This window comes from Psittacula echo (genome assembly GCF_963264785.1).
Source record: "Psittacula echo genome assembly, chromosome: 3".
In the NCBI taxonomy this organism is placed as follows: domain Eukaryota; kingdom Metazoa; phylum Chordata; class Aves; order Psittaciformes; family Psittacidae; genus Psittacula; species Psittacula echo.
Genome location: NC_137736.1, coordinates 65051539 through 65070460, shown reverse-complemented (window position 1 = coordinate 65070460; position 18922 = coordinate 65051539). Strand labels below are relative to the sequence as shown.

Below are 18922 nucleotides of genomic sequence, written 5' to 3'. Positions count from 1 at the left end.
TGATATACCCTCACAACTGCCTTTCATCCCTCATGGCTGCCCCTCCTCTCCCTTCACAAAATCCCCTCATGGCCACTCCTCCTTTCCCCTCACAAAATTCCTCTCCCCCTCACAATCTTCTCTCATGGCCAGCCCTTCTTTCCCCTCACGATCTCCCATAATGGCCATCCCTTACAACTGCCTTTCATTCCTCATGGCTACCTGTTGTCTCCCCTCATGATCTCCCCTTATGGCCGCTTTTCCTCTCCCCTCATGACCACACTTCACCCCTCATGGCCACCCCTCCTTTCCCCTCACAATCTCCCCTAATGGCTGCCCCTCCTTTCCCCTCACAATCTCCCCTAATGGCTGCCCCTCCTTTCCCCTCACAATCTTCCTTCACAACAGCCCTTCACCCCTCATGATTTTCCGTTATGGCCACCCTTCCTTTCCTTTCAGAATCTTCCTCTTTCACCTCTCACGATCCCCCCTCATGATGGCCCTTCACCCCTCATGGCCACCTGGTGTCTCCCCTTATGATCTTCCCTCATGGCCACCCCTCCTTTCCCCTCACAATCTCCCCTCATGGCCACTTCTCCTGTGTCATCATGATCCCTCTTCATGATCACCCCTCCTATCCCTTCACAATCTCACCTAATGGCTGCCCCTTCTCTTCCCTTGTGATCTGCTCTCATGGTCACCCCTTCTTTTCCCTCATGATCTTCTCTCATGGCCGCCCTTCCTCTCTCCTCATGATAGTCCCTCATGGCCATCCCTCCTCACTCCTCACAGCCACCCCTTCTCTCCTGTCATGGTCTTCCTCCACAAATGCCTTTTACTCCCCTCATGATCTTCCCTTATGTCCTCCCTTTCTCCCCCTTCATGATGGCCCCTCATGGCCATCCCTCCTCTCCCCTCATGATCTGCCCTCATGACCTTCCATTATGGTAGCCTCTCCTTTCCCCCCATGATCTTCACTCATGATCTCCCCTCATGGCTGCCTCTCCTCTCCCTTCACAGTCTCCCCTCACAGCCGCCCCTCCTCTCCCCTCATGATCTTCCTGCCTGGTCACCCTTCTTTCCCTCTCCCTCTGACTGACATTTCTGACGTGCCTCCTGCTCTGTCCTGTGGATCTCTAATGGAAGAGACGAGGATGCACTAGTTCCTATGTTCTCCATCTATATGGGACAAATTTAGACCCAAATTCCTCTGGTCCAAGCCTAGATTCACAGCTGAGCAAGGAAGTTGCCCTAGAATTTCCACACATCAGGGATTTCGTAATATAATATGCCATTAGCGTGGTGCCTGGGAAGAAAAGGGCACATTAATGCTGCAAGACACACAGGTGGCTCCTCTGGAAAGAAATTCCGAATGTTTACTTTGCATTCATTTTTACTTTGTCTTTTTCCTCCCCCCCCCATGTTGTACATTATGGTGCCCTGGTACTCAGACACCTTATTCAGCTAACAGCTAGGTACGTGGTAGACAAAGCTGGAGTCAGACACCCAGCAGCGCTTCCTGCTTAAGGCATGTGACTTCTGGCTGAAGTTCCCCTCAAGCCTGTGTGACTTCCCCTGGAGTCATTCATATTTCCTTGGGGGAAATTTTGACCCCAGTAGCTGAATACGTTGTGCTCAAGAGATGCTGAGGGAACTAAACTGTTGTCTTCTGGAGTCTCCATAATGGCAGACTGGCTGCCAGCTTGTTAAATGGTCACTGAAGTGGCATCAATATTAAAACAAGCTGACCGAACCGGTAGCTTAATTTAGGAGCTTGTCAGGTATATGGTAATGGCCTGGTAAGGCTTGATTAAAGGCGGTGTTTACAAGGCCTCTGTACATTTTTAATCTCTGTATACAATAAAATATTAAACATCAGCTTTTGCTCACAGATTTCTTGTGGGAAGATCTACTCTGGGATTCCAGCAGCACTGAATATGTTGGCCATTTCTACACAAGATTTTTATATAGAGAGAAGGGAATAAATTTGATACTGAATCTGGAGTCTGTCAGTTTAAGCTTTCTGCTGTTGAATTTGTGTGACTTGTTTTGCAGAGGCTTACCTGGGGAAATGTAATCTTGATAATTACTGTGTGGAGGGAGGGAGGAAAGGCTCTGTAGTAGCCGTGTAGCATGTGTGATTTCCATCCAGGAATCTCTTCTTGGGGAAAACCAGCTACACTGAAAATGACAGGTTGAGTGAAAAATAAGCTGCAGGGGATTAACTGCTGCCAAGGAGACCTGTCCAAAAGGTGAAAATTCCGGGGAGACCACATCAGTGTTGTCTCTGCTGCGGTTCCTGTGAGGTGGAGAGCAGGTCCTCAGAAAAAAAAAAGGCAGTCTTGCCAGCAGCTTCTGTTTCCATTAAGGTGTGTGGATAAATGCATGAGATTGTGTATGTGCAGAGAAGGTATTAGAAACCTTTATAATGCTGTCAGGACCTGCAAAAAAAATCTAATTGGAACAAGGCTGCTAGGCCTAGAAGCAGAGCGAGCTCTCTTAATGCTGTCTGAAGTCCTGTTCACTAGCACTCTGTATGCCGAAGGAAGATATTTCCCCAGGAGAAATCCTTGAAGTTTCTTTTTCTGCATGAACAGGGCTTGCAGGCAGAGGAGTGGGGAAATAATACTGCAAAAATGCCCTGTTACGCATGTTAAGGAAGTTGGTTCACTCCCCCCACCCTCCTTATTGCTTGTTTGGACAAACATGTCTCGTTTTTGAACATGTATGTTCTAGAACTGTTCTGCATATTGAAATCTGCTATTCCATCTGTGTGCTGTATAATTTCAGCTCTGAGCCATATTATGATGTGCTGTATCACACACCCAGGCACATTTCATTCTACAGGAATTGTCTAATCCTGCCCTCTTTGCTATTGCAAAGTACATTTACATAGGAAGGCTATAAATGAGATTCTAGAATGTATCAGAATGGCATACATATGTGCAGCCAGGACCAGACCTGAAGGGAGCAGCTGAGTTGTCTTCCTGTTTTACCAGCTGGTGGGGCTCCAGCAGGGCTGTTGCCCTTGTTTTGTTCGCTGCGCTGCAAAGAAAGAGGCTCACTAGAAGCACAGGGGAGAAGTGCCAGTGTTCAGGGCACTTCAGTAGCATTTAGATGTTTTAAGTCCAAGAGGTGTCCCTCATTCTCTTTGTAATTGCTTCAGTATTTTTACTGGTGAGGATTGAGCTACTTGGGGTTGATGGGTCCCCTTGACTTTGCCCAGAGCTGCTGTCTTCTTGAGAAGGCTGCCTGCAGTTTGGTGTGTGCCATGCTCTTAGATTGCTAGGTGGCCTTGCTGAGCTTCTCAAAAGGTTGCATGGTCAGCTTCATGCTGTCTAGATACAGAGAAGTTTGGGTTCCTGACACAGGTCACAGTGAAGTGATTGGAGTACTTGCAGAGAAATAGAGAATGCTCTCTGCTTTCCTCTTCAGCCAAGAGGGCTGGGAGGATGCTCAGCTGACCAATTGCTGGGGTCTTCCTAGGTGAAGTCACTACCTTGAAGGACAAGATTCACTAAAATGAGAGTCTTTGAGTTTTGTTTTCTATTTCCAGTAGCATTTAATCACTTGATATGAGATGCATAAACAGTGTTTGAAGGGATCCTGTTCCCATCTGATTGCATTTTAAGAGAAGAAATTGTGTTGATGTTGAAAGCCAAGTAAGGGCTGTGATTGTGAATCCCGATCATAATTCGTGCCTTTCGGCAAGCAGCTGAAATGCTAGTCTCTGCAGAAAGTCAGAAAGAGGGATGGAGCTGAGCTGCCTCTCTGTTGTTTTCTTTGGCTGGCTTAGATGGAGCTTGCAGAAATGTGGATTGTCCTGTGTCCCACACACAAGACCTCAATTCTTGTGTTCCACTTAGGGAATTTAGACCCCTGTAGCTTCTGTTATGGAAGGAAAATGCTGGGTGTCATTAGGCCAAAGTCCTTTGAGATCCTTGTTCTTAGCATTTTATAGGTCCACATGTCCTCATCTTGTTCTCAATGAAGTTTTGAAGAACGTCTGCTTCATCTGATCTTGCTGGTTATTAGTCATGGCTGTTTGGTTGTCTTTTTTTTGTTGTTTGTTTAGGTTTCTGTTTGGGTTTGGGAGGTGACGAGGGGTGTGTCTGTTTTGGGGTTTTGGTTTTTGATATTTTTTGTTTTAATTTGTGTAATTCTTTAACAAAGAGGGTAAATAGATTTAAAGAACAAAAAGATGTGTAATAAACCTCTTCACTGCATGAACTTGAAGATTGTTTGAATACTTTTATTGGCAGAATTCCTGTCAGCTGGTTCTGTTAGCCTAGTATATCTAATGTTCCTCAAGATGTAACATAAATATTTTCTCAACAAATGGCAAACAGAAGTCAGTGCTATTCTTCTATCCATCTTTTTATTGGGCTTGTTTTCCTTTTGGAGGGGTGAGGAGAGAGCAAATGAATATTTTAAAGTTTTGTTCCTTTCAGTTCTGGTTTTGCATTGACTGGGAAAAGTATCCATAGATAGATAGATGCTGTAAGTATTTCCTACTGCTGTGCCTGGCCCTTTAATGTCTTTTAAGAAGTTGAATCTTGCCCTTTCATGCCCAGTAGATGTTGCTGTTGAATCAATAACACTGAAAGAGGACAGTGGGGAAAAAAGCTTTCAGGGCTCATATGGAATGGTAAATATTCTGGTATCTTATCCAGAGAAAAGGGGTTTAATTTTTCAAAACTAAAATTCAGCTCCCATAATGTTTTTATTTTTATATATTGGCTTGAGAATCTGCGACATAAATGAGAAGTACTCATTGTGTGTGTAATTTTGAGTTATAGCTTTAATGTCCTGTGGGAGAACTGCAGGGAAAGTGGATTTTCCACCTTGCTATCTCTTTTATGGATTTACTAAATATTTATATTTGTGTCAGTCATATATCATGCTACAGAGATATCACCCATTTGGCAAAACTATGTCATATGGTAGGAATAGGCATTCCTGTAGCCTCTTCAAGTCAGCATTGTTCCTTGGAAGCTGGGGCCTTGCTTAGTTGTTGGAGCACCTTTTAGGATGCAACCTCATAATTTAGGGTGAGTTTTGCATGCTCTTATTGAAGGATACAAAACAGGGGAGGCAGTTCACTTTGGCAGTGGAGACTGAAGGAGGATAAGGAGGAAAACACTTAAAGGTGGGATGTTTCCTTTAGCAGCATCTGTCCAGTAAGGTTATATGTAAAGGAAGACTTTTTTAAACTATTTTTAATGTAGTATGGTCTTCTAACAGAGTTTTTGGAATAGTTTGTAATTGTTCAGAAAAAAATATGTGAACAGAACACTGAGTAAACAAGTCCTCTCACTGATGACTTTTCTTTCACTGTTATATGGGAAAACACCTGCAGCTATTGGTTTCCTTGGAAACAAATTTGCTGTGGAAGCTCAATGCACTGCATTGAGCCTCAGTTCTACTGCATTTAAGAAGAATTCAACATGCACACTTGGACCTTTTTACTACATTTGTTGCTCAAATGCTGTGTTATTTATGCTGTTCTCACAAAAAACACCTGATCAAAGGAGATGTGCAGCATGCCTTGGATTTTGGACAGAACAACAGGAAAGGTTGGTATTTACAAGCATAAACAAAGACAGTGTATGTGTGTATGTATTACAGCATCTAGTTTTCTGAACATTTATTTTTAAAGCATTGCCTTTTAAAGCTCAGTGCTATTGTTTGCATATTGTTGCAGTCTTAGCTGTTTTTTTGGAGTTGGAGATCAGAGAGCTGCTGAAAGGAATTGATGGTACATATGCCTCATAATAGGATTTTGGCAGGACATTGGTTTTATTTGTAGTTTACTTAAGTAATTCAATATGGGATACATGTATGTTCTCATAGATTAGTATTTTTGTTCTGGCTGTGAGAGGAGTGTGATTTCATATATTGTGTTAAAAGATTTTAATGATGCTTATGATTAGCTTCCACTGTTTAAGCCAAAACCAAATCTGTGCAACAGTATGGTTGTTTAATTATGTCAGATTTAATTTAAAACTTAGTTGCATTATTATACTTTAAGAAAGAGTAGCTCTTTTAAGCAAGTACTGCATAAGAATTAGGTTGATTTTCAGCAGGTATGTTTAATATGATTTCTTGTGTGTAGCTGGGTCACAAGTACATGAGGTAGAAGTCACATTTGAGACTGTCTTTCATATAGTAAAATAGTTTCCCATATATATTGGAAAAATAACATATAGTACTGGGAAGACTACACTGCATAGAAAAATACTTAACACATGTTGACAAAACATTGTCTGTAGCTTGTCAAATATCGTAAAGACATCTGGCAGTAATTCCATGGTGGGATTGCTTGTGAAAATAGGCTTTTAAATGTTTCATAAACTCCTTTTCCTCTCTAAATGGAGGCAGCTGTTCACATGAAATTATATATGTTTAGTCACAAGGTCCTTTGCATTTGGATTTTATTAATGAGTATTAAGCAACCTTTAAATCCGAGACCTTACTCTGTTCCCCCAAGATAATGTTGCTTGCTGAGATATATCTTTAAAAAGAGTTCTCTCTCTATAAAGGACTTGAAGTTTTCATGGACTCTCTTTTTATCATTATTTGTTTTGGGTGCTCTAAGTTGCAAACTGAGCCTATCTGGGATTGAGAAGGTAGGAAGAGCAGGCAGATTCTGTCTTTTCTGTGAGAAACTAATCTTTAATTTTAAATACTCCTTTGCAAATGTTAGGGGGAGAGGAAGTGAAGGGATAGAAGCAGAGTGAAAGAATTATTTGTATGTCAGCTGCTATTCATAGTCTATCTTCTGAATCCAATCCCACCCCTCCTTGTTGCCTCTACACATTTTAAAACGTAGAAAATGAATACAAATATATTCTACAGTAAAGCAGAGAGTCCAGTTCCTTGAACAGCATGCTGCCTAATCCCATGAAAGCAATAAGATGAAAGTTAAACCATCTAATAACAGCTACTTCTACTTTTTGAGAGCTGTTCGCCTATCATGCATTACCACACCACTGGTAGGTGGTTTATTTTTGTGTTTCTTTGGTTTTATCCAGTAGAGTCTTTCAGACAAAGTTCCTTAGTGATTTTTGCTCTTGTAGCAGGTGCTCCTAGCAGTGGCAGATCCAATCAGACTAATAACCACATGACTTTAATGCTTTACTGCCTCTTTGTTTCTCTAAAGGGTTGGTGAAAATTTTGAAGGAAGCAAATGGCTCTTAGGGGGATGCTAATGCAGATCAGATTCTGCAGATCAGACTGCAGAGAGACTTTTCCTTCTAGGTGCATTGGTGTGGTATAGCTAAAATTTCAAGTCAGGCCTTCCAGTGCATGGTATCTGACATCCTCAAGCCTCCTCTATATGCTGCCATTTGGAATGACAGCTTTTCAATTATATTTCATAATTCTAGCCTCCCTGTTTTCCCTGCTGCTTGTCTGTGCTCTGCTGATGCATTAACAATATTTATCTCTGAAAATGCTCTTCTTGGGTACTCAGCTGGGACGGTGAAGGATATTCTCCTTGAGAGATCCAGGCATTGCCATGAAATATGCAGGAACATGCATAGAGACTGGTCCATTATATAACTTCTGTCTTGGAAAGGGGCATATGGTATGATAATTTTTTCTTTCTTTGAAGTCCTTCCCAGGCCTAACATCCTGACAATAGTCATGCAGAAGCATTGTATGCTATGACAAAAATATGAAGATGTACAAAGAGTTAGTGTGAGATGTTACGGTTTTTTGCCTGACACATTAATGTATTTTTACTTTGTTGAAAATTTTTGTTCTACTTTTGGATTTTTTTATTAAGTAATATTTTTTTTAATGTTGTCACAAATAACACCTGATGAGCTGAACCAAAACTGGCATTGTTGATATGCCCTATGAATCAGCACATCCAAGTTGTACAACTGTGTTTCAGTAGGAATTCTGCTATTGAGCTTTTGAGGGGACTGCTGCAGTTCAGTCTTGGATGTGGTAGTTACCTCTGATGAGTAAACACAAACGGGTAAGTGGATGAAGTGTGGGATAGGATGGCACTAACGTTCTGCTGAGTCTCTGGTGGGGGCTGGCAGCTGAAGGATCAAAGTATTTTCAGCCCATTGAAACTGGTCTCGAGAAGAACTCTGAGAACACAAATTTGCAGAAATTAACTTGAGATTTCAACAAAATTTCAGGTTCTGTACTCTTGCTTCAGACTTTGTTTAGGTCTCATAAAAAATGAAATGAATCAGTGGACAACAGAATGAAGTGCAAGAGTGCATGATTACAAAGCACCTGTTGAGAATATCAATGTTGGAGATATTCTGGTGCACCAGTTGGTGCATCCTGGAGGTTATTAGTTACCAATAACTTTGCAAGCTGACCTGACAGCATTCGATAGGGATAGAAACAATCATGTCTCATGACTTGGAATAAGAAATTATGTACTGTGCTCCACAATTGAGACTCACTGTGAGCCTGTCCTTCTGTGTTAATCTTTGTGGATTTATGGAGCCAGCTCTTAGTTGCAGTTGTGATCCACTCAACTCGAGATACTTTTTAAAAGTATCCAAGTATTACAAAGCTTAAAAAAATACTTGAAATTGAAGCTCATGCAACCTCTTATGTGTAATAGATATTTTGTCAAAAACCACTTCTTTTTACTTAATTTTAAAGGCAAAGAAAGTGAAAATAAACAGCTTTGCATTGAGCTTGTCAATCCCAAAAGAATCCTTGTTATGGATTGGAAATAGCTCTAAGAGTGAAGGAGGGGAAAGAAGAAAAAGCGACAGCAATACATAATCAAAATAACAAGGAAATGTATACAGGCATGCTTACATTTTTTCTTTTAAAAGCAGCAACTACTCAGGACTGTGGTCCTTCAAGAAAACTAACAGCAATACTTTTAGAAGCCAATTAAAGCAAGAATTCAGTCTTTCAAGAAAGCATGAAATGGTGGTTTGGATGTGGCTTTCAATGTGAAGAAGCCTAGATGACATTTTCCTTTCTGACAGCTTTACCATAATGAAGGCAGAGAAACTATAAACTGAAAAGCAGTCATTTTTTCCTTATCTACTGAGTTACTGTGCAGACCAGCTTCCAGGAAAGACCAATTTAATTTGGCTGGTTTGGGAAATAGCATCTTCTGTGAGAAATATTACATGGGAAAAAAAGTAGGGGGTTGGAAAATGTTCACTATTTCATATTCTAATAAAAACAACAACCCTCCCCCCGAAAACTCTTACCATTCTGAACTGGACGTAGTGATTTTTGCTTGTCAAAAATGAAAAGGTTGTGAAAAAGCAAAAGCCTTTTTTTTTTTCTCTCTTTTTTTTTTTTTTCTCCCCTGACTCAAATCTCCTGCCACTTTGGATGAGATCTGACTTGGTCTTTCTCTCCTATAGTAAGCATCCATTAACACAAATAACCAGACTAAGAAAATAATGTTATTTTATTTATTGAGGATTGTATGCAATAAAATAGATGGGGGAATTGGCCTATTAAGGAAACACACACAGCTCTGTTGTGAAAGACACAAAGGAAGGACCTGTGGTGAGGGCAAGAGATCTCAGTCTTGTCGCAGAACACGTTCAGGGTTTGACCTCTTTGGCTGCAGGCTAAATAGCCTTAAGGTTGTTGAAAATGATTTTTCTATTCCTGGTTGGTTTTTGGGATGACTTAAATTTTTACAAAGCCAAGTCCTATAACAGGGTGCAGTCTAGAAGTGAGGCCAGCACCCAGGTGCAGAATAGTAAATAGCCTTGTGGGGCACATCAGCCAGAGGTGGGCAACTCAGCCAGACCCAATCACAAACTGAGTTTTCCCTTGTTCTCGGTTCATTCCCTGAGTGTTCCACTATTTCCTTTTCTGGAAGGGGAAAAGCTTTCTGACACCCTAAAGTTCCAGTGAATGCTACGTTTTTAAAGATGTAGAAGTGGAAAATGACAGTCAAATTTTAAGATATGTCCCGTTTTAAATGAAGGTTCTGAATTAAAGTTGACATATTTCTACCCTTTTATCTGTGATAAAACTTGTCAGCCTGTTCCTCAGGGGTAAGCGCTTCAGTTTTATTCTGTGCAATCAAACTGAATAGTCTGGGAATACCAAACTTACTTTCATTCAGAGTACTTTTTAGATTGCTGATTGTATGTAAAATTTACGATTATAAGTGACAGTTAAATATCACATTGTGTTACAGGGTAATTTCCTGAGAATGTTTTAAATCAGCCCTGACTCTCGAGTGGCAGACCTGCTAAACTTTGAAGTGTATGGCCAGTTCTTTCTTTTCTTGATAATCCGAACACCCACAAAAAGGGACTGATTTAAAGCCTAGTACATAGCAGAAGATGTGTATGTTCTGCATTGTTTTAATTTCCATGTTTAAATACAAAATACTGTGTGTGTAGGGGGGAAATATGACTATGACATCTCTGCATGCAGACTCTACCACCTATTTAATTACCATGGTACCTTTCAATGTCTGATCTTCTAAAACAAGAGCTTCTCAGTTTCAACTTTTTTTCTATCTATTAAGTACTTGTGGTTTCACTTTTATATGGGTTTGAGTAATTTCTCTTGTGTGGCCTTTCCTTTAATTATACATACCCAAGGAAGCGCCTCCAAGAAGAAAATAACTGACATTTTATTTCTTTCCATCTTCTGTTTGCAGTAAGTTCTTTTCCTGCTTATTTGTATGCTTCCTAGTCTTCGGTCTTCCTAACTTCTACGGAAAATGCTTCCTTCATCTATAAAGACATCTCAGTAAACTTAGAAAGGTAGGATCTTACTTGGCATTGCACTGGCAAAAAGGCAACCTTCATTGATTGCCATGCCTGTTTTTAGAGGAGTGCAGCTGCTCACACATCTGGGTAGTTTAGCTCCTCAGACTGGAGGGGAATAAAGGGCTGGAGCAGCCCTCAGCAGAACTGGGGCAGTTGGAGGTGTTACACTAAATAAACTCTTTGAAGGCTCTTGGCTCTGCAGTGATTACTTACACCCATGTGGCAAAAGAGGAGGATGAAGAAATACTGAATGAAGCAGTTATTGGGAAACTTGGCGCTCTTTAGAAGATAAGTGGAAGAGGTTCAAATGACATTTCATTCATTTCATACAAGTAAGGGAGGCTGGGGTAAAAGAAGACTCTGCCTGTTATGCTAGGAAGTATGGAAACCCTTGATCTGGTCAGTCATTCTAAGTTCATTCAGGCTGAAGAGCCTAACTACAAAAACCTTCACAGAAGTATGAGGAATGCTGCTCTATTGTGAAACTGAGATACGACATAAAAAAGAATTTGGAAGAGTTTAGTGGTCAAGATAAGCTTTAAGAACTAATCTTATTTTTTTATTTTTTTAAGGAGAGGCTGGATTGCAATTGATAAGGAGAAGAAAAAGATGTTTAGGGAAGAAAACTGAAAGTACTAGGAGCTGGACTGTAGCAAGATTGGGCTGAGCTGGAGAAGAGGCCACCAAATAGAAATGAGTATGTTGCATTTTTTCCATCTTCTACTACTCAGCCATGGGCCTGAGCAATAACAGAAGGGAAGGGAAGCAGTTACGTAGAAAGAAGTTGAGGGAAGAACCTTTTCTCCTACTGCTGAGTACCTGGTCTGGATGCCACCTCAGCCTGGCTCCAGTGTGTGGCTAAACACACGTCCCAGATGAGGGAGCATGGATAGCAGCTCTAGGCCTTTTTTTCCTGTATAGCACTTACTTCATCAAAGGAAAATATTTTTGAGGTTGATCTGAAACTGAGAACTTGGTAGAGATTTGGTAAATTAATGGATTAGTAGAACAAGGCATAATTTTGGTGAAATACGTCTATTAAATGCTTCTGCACATCTGAAGGCTCTGTGTCTGTGTGTCTCTATGAACCTTGCCCATGCTCTGGATTGGTACGAGTGTTTGAGTGTCAAGTTTTTAAGAGGAAAAGCCTTTTACTTTTTTTTTTCCCTCTTCCTGCATGTATTTGCAGGGTAATGACTTGTTCAATGCTAAGTTCTCTGTATTCCTTGAGATTGTGAATCTAGGAACAATTTTCTCCTTGTGAAAGGGTGAGGTGTTGCCAAAACCAGAATACTGCCATCTCTGCTTATGAATCCGAGTTTCAAATCCCAGATGCTTTACATAATAAAGCCTAACTGGGCTGATTACCAAGAGAACTCAGTCATTCAGAAAAATAAAAGGGAAAAATCCCTTTGCTTCATGAAGGAAGAACTGGTGCCAAGAGGAGGTTGAAATGTTAAAAATGCATTTTCTGTTTGGATCTTTCATATCAACTATCCTGTTTCCTCTTTCTTTCCCCTTTTATTTAAGGCTGGGGATCAGTATTGCTCTTGTGCAGTGGGTATATGTGGAAGTTTTTTGTAGGACCTCTGAGGACACAGGTTATGAAAAGCACATTCAATGAGTCTCTTCCCGCTCTGCAGGAGCCCAGCTTAGGTAAGTCTTTCTGGCTACGTCTGCAGTGTCTTAGGACAGTGGTGGTGATGTGGATGCCTGTGGCTTCATTGCTTACATACTCTATATAGAGTTTTGTGGCATGTGACACTGGGGCCATCCAGAAAAGAGTGTGGCTGACTTGCCTGCCTGTTGCTGACCACATGATATTGCTGGAAAGCAGCATGGGATGTTTGGCAAAGGATTCAGCCGCATAATCATTAACCATCCATATGCTCTGCCCGTTCCTTTCATAACAAGCAATGTGATAGGGCCCATGCAAAGCAGCAGGAAAACCTGTATGTGTTTTAATTTCTTGTAGTCCTACTTTATATTCTATAAATAGTCTTTCTTCCACTGCAGCTGCTCTCAGACTCTTGGAGAAACTAAGCTCCTATGAGTTAAATGGAAGCCCTCTTGTGGGTTAATAATTGATTAAAAAATGAGAGAGTTGCTTTAGGTGGTCAGTTTTCTGTGGAAAATTAGATGGAAATGGAAAGGAAGCATGGAAAGACAAGATTTGCAAACGTGAAGTTATTCAAAATAGTCAAGTTCAGTGCTGAATGCAAACAGTTGGAAGATAAATTGGTGATGCTAAGTAACTGATCCGTAGAAAGGGTGAAATTAGTTGTTTGTACAGAGTGATAAATCTTAGAAAAGACAATGCTGTTCCTTAAGCTAGCTGTTACCCTCAGTAAGAGACCTTGACTGATTGTGGGTAGTTCCCTGAAAACAGCAGTGGCTCAGTCGCTGCTCAGTGTTGGTCCGAAAGGCAAACAGAGCACTACAAACCACTGAGAGAAACCCGAGAACAACAAAATTGTTATGTCACTGCGTAATCTCTGCTGTGCCCACATCTTGAGTACCATGTCCAGTTTTGTTCCCTTTGTTAGAGCAGAATTAGGGTACGTGGAGGCACAGAGAAGGCGGTCAGAGGTATGGGGTTGCTTTTGTACAAATAGGAACTAATTAGTGTAGGAAATTTTATGTCAGGAAAAAAAGGCAATTGGAGGTGACATAATATCACCTACAGTGGAGGTCTGTATAGCCATGAATGGCTTGGGGAAGTGAATGGAGTGTGTTTATTTCCTGGGGTTTTTTTTTTCCACTGCTTCACAAAAGGCAAACTGGGGCACCAGAAAAATTTCAGGAAGGTAGTTTGAACAAAAGCAGTTTTTCACAGGGCACATCATTAAATTTTGGAACTCATTGACTACTGATATTATGGAGATCAAAGTAAACTTAGCAGAGAAATTTATGTAGTTGCAAGTATCTTTTGCTCAGGCAAAACTCATTACATTACATTATTATAATGACTTATGAGTATTGCTTTGGCTGCTCGCATGAGACGTTTTTGTGTATTACTTCTGGAACATTTTTAAAATAGCTACAATTTCTTGAAATGTAATGCTTTTTGGCTGGAGCTGTTTGAAAATAAGAGAGGTGTGATGTTGCTGTGTTTGAAAAGGCTTTGCTGCAGACAACAGCCAAAACCAGAACAAAGTAGAGTACAGAAGGAAAAAAGTAATATTGTTTTGGCACTCAAACCTCATAGACGTTTAGAAAAAAGATACAAACCTGCAGAAATCAGGTGAATTAAACATCCATGTAAGCCCTGGAAGCTGGAGATTAAATTCAGTAATACATTTTGTCGTGGTTTAAGCTCCCTGTTTATTATCTTTGCATTTGCACTGAAAGAAATAGGAATACAGACTATTTGACAAAAATGTTTTCACTGTGTTTTAAACATTTAATACGGAACTGAAAGGCTGTGTGTTCCTCAAATTTCTTTGTGAAAGTGTTTTTACACAAGGGTGTATACTTCCGTATGAATTCCTCTGTTGCAGCAGGGACTTGCCTTAGGACTGCTGAAGATTTTTTTTCCCAGAAGAAGTTAGCAGAAGTTAAAAAATCAGAATTCCAAAAGGAGCTTGAACTTCTTATTTAAAAAAAAAAAAAAAAGAAAAAACAAACCACAAAAAACAAAATGAGATTTTACCTGAAAAGTTTAAACCTTTCCTATTGTGTTTACAGGCTCTCAGTGCTGGAACTGAACATTGTTTTACTCTCAAATTTTAATGAAGCATGAGATCTGTGGGGCTGAAATGCCATGTCTAACTCCCTAATACAATCACTGTGATGACCTGCAGAGGTGTGGGGCATCAGGTACAAACTTTGAGATTAAAATTTCAATAGCTCGTCCCTGAGCTATACTGAGGCTTTCATTTCCAGAATTGTTTTGATTCCTTAGGTAGCACATTGTAAGATACTGGCTGGATTTTTGTTGCAAGGAAGTTCAGCTGACTCCTCTTGTTGAGAGTTGATTTGAATTTGTTTAAGGTCTGTTTCTTTACTCTGACTCAAGTTTATTCATGAAACCACAGATGATCCAGTTTCAAACTAGCAGAGATGCTAATCCCACATTCTGGTTAAGTATCTTGAACATACTGTATCTGTTTCCTTCAGTAGAGAAACTACACCTAAGCTCGTTAATGTATCACTCCAGACAGGGCTGCTTGATTTCTGTGAAGGAACATGATTAAACAACTACATGATTACAAAACTCCCCCTACTTTTAGGTAAACTAACTTTCAGTCCAGCTAACTGAAACCTTTAGCTTTGATGCTCTGCTAGTGCCTTGTGTGTTTTGAATTTGTTTGAAGTTGTAGAAACTACATGTAAAGTGGCGATGTTGGTATAACTGAGGTTTAACTAGCATATGAGAGTTTTCCATTAATTTTGCACAAATATAAATAGATTTTATGTGCATGTGATCCTGAAAGTTGACTGGCTGATGTGATAAAATTCATCAATACATTTATACCTTGCTTTTCATTTGCTATTTCATTGAGAAAACATCATGGAAAGATAGACCTTATGAGATAAGGGATTGGAACTAGATGATCTTTAAGGTCCCTTCCAACCCAAACCATTCTTATTCTATGAAAAATTTCCTACCGTTGTGTTGTATTTCTGTGGTAACATTTGTTATGTAAATGCTTGACTGAAGACTTAATTTTTTAATTTCTATTAATATACAAATGGAAATATATATGACTCTTGTCATATATAATACATGGAGCTGCTGTCAGCCCATCCTACTTCGAGTTAAAATGATGTAGTGCTTCTAATAAATGAATATTTAAGTATGATCTCAATTAATGTTATTGACAGAGGAAGCCCAGATAGATTGATGGGTCCTCTTAATTTATCTTTTTTTTTTTTAGTTCATGCGCTCCCTAATGTTATTTTTGAGAGTTATGAACAGCTTTTTGCCTGCTGTATGTAATCCATAGAAAGGATCTTTATCCTAAATAACACAGTGCAGTTCTTTCAAGCATTGTCCTGGTTTTGGATGGACTGCATACAGGAAAACATCCCTTGTTGGTTTTGCCATAGTTAACAATTTATTTATTTTAATGGCTAAAATATAAGAGGACATAGCTAAAACCAGTAGGATGATTAGAAGACTGGGAGAATTCTGCTGAGATTTAGTAGGCATCAAGATAGTCTTGAAAAAAGGAAGTGTTAAAAGCCTCATGGTTTGAAACTTGTAAAACAGGCTGTATAAAAGCACTGAAAAACAATTGCAAGGAGCAGTTGTACAGAGAGGCATTGTACGGCTTTCAGTCTTGTAAAATTTTCTATATCCCTAAAAGTTTTCCAGTGATAGTGTACCCTCTATAGGAAATAGAAATTTATAGTCTATTAGACTTGCTTTTCCTTGCTACCTTCTACAGCAGTTCTTTTCTATATATTCCATACACCTTGTGAAGTCCACAGATTCTGGCTCTACAAACCCTTTGCCTAAAGGAGGTAATTCAGATTTCATGGAAGTTACACAGAGTTACAGAGACTGTTGTGGCACATTTAGGCAGTCAAGCTCCACCAAATAGTCTGGAAGGTGGCTGTGGTTATTTTGGTGTTTAAAGAAAATGTGAAAGCCTTCAAAAATTACCATTTCAAACCGAACATGAAGGCATTCATGCGGGCTGGGAAGAGCAGAATAGGCTTGGCATTGTCAGTGGAAAGGCATTTTCCTCCACGGCTACTCACCCTGCAGCAACTGACAGGCAGGTAGAAATAGGAGCAGAGCGCTCACATAAGGATGAGAATGGGGCTTTTTCCAAGCTCCAGCTGCTTGCCATTCTCTCGCTGAGCTGTGGATTCAGCGCAGCCCTTCCCAGCACTTGCTGCAGGCTGGGAGAGACTGGTGATAACGTCGGCTAATCACCGCTTCGCATTAATTCTGGCATTTGAGGGCTTCACTGCGGGCAAACCCATACGCAGAGGAGGAGAGAGAAGTTATAAGCGGTCCTGCTGTCATTAACATTCACGGCTCTGGCTTCAAGCAGCGCCCGCCTCACCCAAGCGCTGCCAGGAGGGAACGTGTACTCCTGCCTCCCTTTGTGCTGAAGGGGGATCCGAGTGGAGTAATTGAAATGCAGGGCTGCGAAGCACTGCTGTAGTGGTCTGGTTTGGGGTTCCCCCCACCCTCCTTCCTTTATTCTTGGAGCAGGGGGAGCATGTTTGCTGTGGATTCTTTTTGTTTTATCAAAGAATGAGATGCTGGCTGAAAATTGAAGAAATGGCCCTAGAAGAATTGATGCAAAGATTAAATGCGGTTTCCCAGTGTGCTGGTAGGAGGAGCTGCTAGTCTTAAATAATGTGTTTTGTGGACGCTGTTAGTGATTTTGTAGGATTTACAGGAAATCCTGGTAATCTGACTAGATTCTTTATGCATGCTCGTATTAATAGGCAAGAAAATGTTAAGATATTTTGTCACCAGGTTAAACTTTTGTTTATATTAACACTAATTAACATTTTTAGTGCTTGGGCATTCCTGAGGCAAGCTTTAGAATCTCCTCTTGAATAGTTCTGGGTAACTGCTAGCGCAGTCAAATACTCTAAATGGGTCTTGATTCAGCTGTAGCTGAAAAGTGGGGAGAATTACAGATTTGTTGTATCAGAACAGCTCTAATATGAAGCAGTGAAAAGCTGGGCTAACTGTAAGACACTGCAAGCAGTATTTAGGGTGGGTCTCACTTTCATGAGAATGAAGTTGAATGCATTAATCATGGTAAATGTAGTTTTACATTTGTATGGCTTAAAAATTGCATCAGAAGTACTAAAATGGTTTTAGCACTGTAAAAGATTCTTATGATTCTGAGAGATTGTTCTATTTTCTTGAAAATTTAAATGCTTGTGTGTTAAAAACCAGAACTAAACGGCCGTCTGCAATCAGGTGATCTGTGGTGAGGTCTGGGACTGTTTTCCTGGGTATTGCTCATGCAGAGATATAAACATATTTCAAAATAAAAAGTTCACTGGAAAGAGAAGAGATATGGGTTTTGTGTCCTTTGAAACTGTTTCTTTTGCCCTTTAGTCTGTTGGCAGATGTCAGAAGTCTTGCATCTTGTTATCTGAGGCAAACCGGTGGTTTGCTGATATAGACTATTTAAGATATTATTCATTGTAGTATCAAACATTGGATTTTTTTTTTCTTCCCATTTCCCTGATACTGTTTCCTCAGGGTGACTTCTTCAGCTTTTTCAATTTCTGTGTGTTACAAGGAGATAATCAGCAAGATGGCTGATGCTTTAGTCTGATGAACAGATAGATTAAATGACAAATGTGGAATGGACAGATTAGCTGCATCAGTTTTCCTGGATAGGGGAAGTGGGTATTTTACCTTCTTAGTAACATTGAGGGGGGGAGGAAGCAAGACTTCATCTGACAAGAACAAGCATTAAATTACAACTATAGGTCACCATACATAATCTTTTCTTCTCCCTTGTTCTTCTTATGCACTTTTCCCATGATTATTTTCCTATTTTCAGAACATATCTTTATTAAATGTTTGGATATTTGTTGCATTGCCTGTTCTGATTTTCGTAATGTTTAAAAAGAAAGCTAGCCTGGTATATGCTAGGGCATACTGTCTTCTGCAGTTTATTTTAATAATTTGTACATTACTTTTTCCACTTCCTTAACATTGTTGCTGTAGTTTTTCAGAGAGAAGGTAAATTTTAGTAACATATGGTAGAACTGGTTGGAATTGTGGGAGCCTTTTCTTCCTGTATTGAAGAAGGAGCCTCCAGCCTGGGAGCAGGTTGCCTTGTTTGCCTGTCTCTCAGCTGTGCAGATGTAGGTACACTGTGACCTTCATGTAAGGCGCCTGCAGCTCTGAGTGCTGTTTTCACACTTGCCGGCAGGCTCTGACTGTGTGCTGATACTTAGCTTGTTAAACTTGCATGTTTTTCCAAAAAAAGCAGCTGTTACTCTACTGCCAAATTCATGTTCATGTGCTTTAGCTGGTCCTTCTCCTCCCCTTTTTCTTTCTCTCTGTAAATCCCTGTGTGGGTGTTCCCAAGCCAAAGGCACCTTTTTTTCTACAACCAGTGGTTGTAGTTATAGGTGACTGTTTCCGTTTTATTTATCTTTTTTTCTTTTTCTTTGTTTTTCCCTTGTTCCTTTCAGGTTGTTTAGACCATTTCTCGGTTGCTGACTCCCATTCTTGGGCTATATTCTCTGTCCTTGGGTCAAAT

At 40.2% G+C, this 18922-nt stretch overlaps 1 protein-coding gene across 2 annotated transcripts in view; it reads left to right on the top strand.

Moving 5' to 3' along the window:
* MCF2L (MCF.2 cell line derived transforming sequence like) overlaps positions 1-18922 on the top strand; it is a gene marked incomplete at its 5' end in the record, with an annotated part of 145634 nt that overhangs the window by 8667 nt on the left and 118045 nt on the right. Inside the window, one exon of one of the 2 annotated variants that reach the window (XM_080613331.1) lies at positions 16936-17014. The exons of the other annotated variant lie outside the window; for it this stretch is intronic. Within the exon in view, the coding sequence (XP_080469457.1) occupies positions 16936-17014 (79 nt within the window). Of the gene's footprint in view, positions 1-16935; positions 17015-18922 lie in introns of those variants that run through there. 2 annotated transcript variants of the gene reach the window in all.